Genomic DNA, 1,606 nt, shown 5'->3' with positions numbered 1-1,606 from the left:
CCCCGATGGGGGACACACACAGTGTGCCCTGCCCGCACCACGGGACCGTATGTGGCAATAAGGGGAGAAGCCCTGACACACGCTTGTGCAGATGAACCGGGAGGCCGTGCTGCTCAGCGAGAGAAGACGGCCGGAGAGGGCCACGCAGCGTGGACCCATTTGTGTGGAAAGCTGACAGGTAAACCCACGGCTAGTGGCTGTCAGGGGATGGGGGGCGAGTGCTTGATGGCATGGGTTTCCTGTTGGGGTGATGCAGGTGCTCGGAAATGGGCTGTCGTGATAGTTGTACAAGTCTGTGAACAGACTGAAAACCACGGGGTGTGAATGGCTGAAGCGTATGGCGTGTAAATTATACCTCAGTATAGAACTGTTACCAAAAAATAGAAAAAGCCTATCACCCTTACTCCTCTCAAACTTAACTTCTTCGATGGATGTCATCACTTCCCAACAAATACATACAGATTTAAAAAAGAAGTCGGTCGCCAACTCAAAGAACCCGTCACTGGCCGAAGCCAGGGCTCCGTGAGCGTGACCCCGGGGAGGCCGGCCGCCACGCACACCCACCAGCTCTTACAGACTCGGGAAGGAAACACATTGGCTGTTGTTGGCAGAACCAACTCCGCGCCTGGAAACTTGGTCCGTAAGGGAGAGAACCAGCGATCCCGCAGCTCCTGTCCCAGCTGCCTCAGCAAACCCAGCTCCACCAAGGTGACGGGCACTCTGAACAAGGGCAGCACTGAAGGGCAAGCAGCCCCCGTGCTCCCTGGTGGGACACAGCTCACCCAGGAGGAGCTGTGGGCCTGCCCGGCTGACCAGGTTCTGGCAGCCTCCAGGTTCCCGGACCCCAGGGGACGTGGGAGCAGAACGGCAGGTCGAACCCTGGTCTGTGGACGCCCAGGGATGAACGACCTGGTTTCTTTGCCAAGTAAATTACAAGGGAAAAGGCAACAGAGGGAAGAGGAAGGAGAAGAGGCCGGGCCTGTGTGCTGGCGCGAGTGGACACGGCGTGGACTGCGTCAACACAAGACGATGTGCAGTTCTAACTGTGGGGCATCCTTATCCCGAAAACCTGAACTATGGACGCGTGAACTAATCCCGCAGCTGCGCTTGACTCAGAACGACAACTGGGGGTCGGGGGTCACAACACAGACCGGGGAGTGACTGTGGGGCTCACAGCCTGTGTCCAGGGGGGAAACCACCTCAGACATCTGACGGACAGCCGGGGGCCCGGCAGCCTCACCTTGCTCCTGTGGCCACTGATGAGGCGGGTACTGGTGCCCTCGGCCCAGCTGACATACCAGAGCGTGCCCGCTGTGGTGCCAACCACACCCATATCCATGCTGTCGTGGAAGACAGCGCTCACGACGGCCCCGTCCAGGGTCAGCTCGCGCTCCATGAACACAGAGCTGGACCTGGGGGGCAAGCAGAGGGTCCTGAGTGGTGGCCAGGGGGGCCCAGGGAGCCTGGTGCTTCTAGGGTGCGCCCACGTTCGTGAGCTCTGGCCCCCCCCCAAGCAGGTCCCCACAGAGGGCAGGCCCAGCTGGCAAGAGTGCTGACTCACAGGCCTGGTCAAACGCCGGCTCACGCGGAGGCTCACCTGGCCCCG

At 60.4% G+C, this 1,606-nt stretch overlaps 1 protein-coding gene across 1 annotated transcript in view; it reads right to left on the bottom strand.

The window, feature by feature from the left end:
* WDR90 (WD repeat domain 90) overlaps window positions 1-1,606 on the bottom strand; it is a 17,830-nt gene that overhangs the window by 3,129 nt on the left and 13,095 nt on the right. Inside the window, 1 exon segment of the mRNA XM_006766203.1 lies at window positions 1,241-1,606. This exon segment is cut by the window's right edge and continues 22 nt beyond it. Coding sequence (XP_006766266.1) covers window positions 1,241-1,606 — 366 coding nt within the window.

The sequence above is a fragment of the Myotis davidii genome, unplaced genomic scaffold (assembly GCF_000327345.1).
Source record: "Myotis davidii unplaced genomic scaffold, ASM32734v1 scaffold100, whole genome shotgun sequence".
Taxonomy (NCBI): Eukaryota; Metazoa; Chordata; class Mammalia; order Chiroptera; family Vespertilionidae; genus Myotis; species Myotis davidii.
The sequence above is the reverse complement of the archived record's forward strand: the minus strand, read 5'-3'. Positions and strand labels throughout refer to the sequence as shown.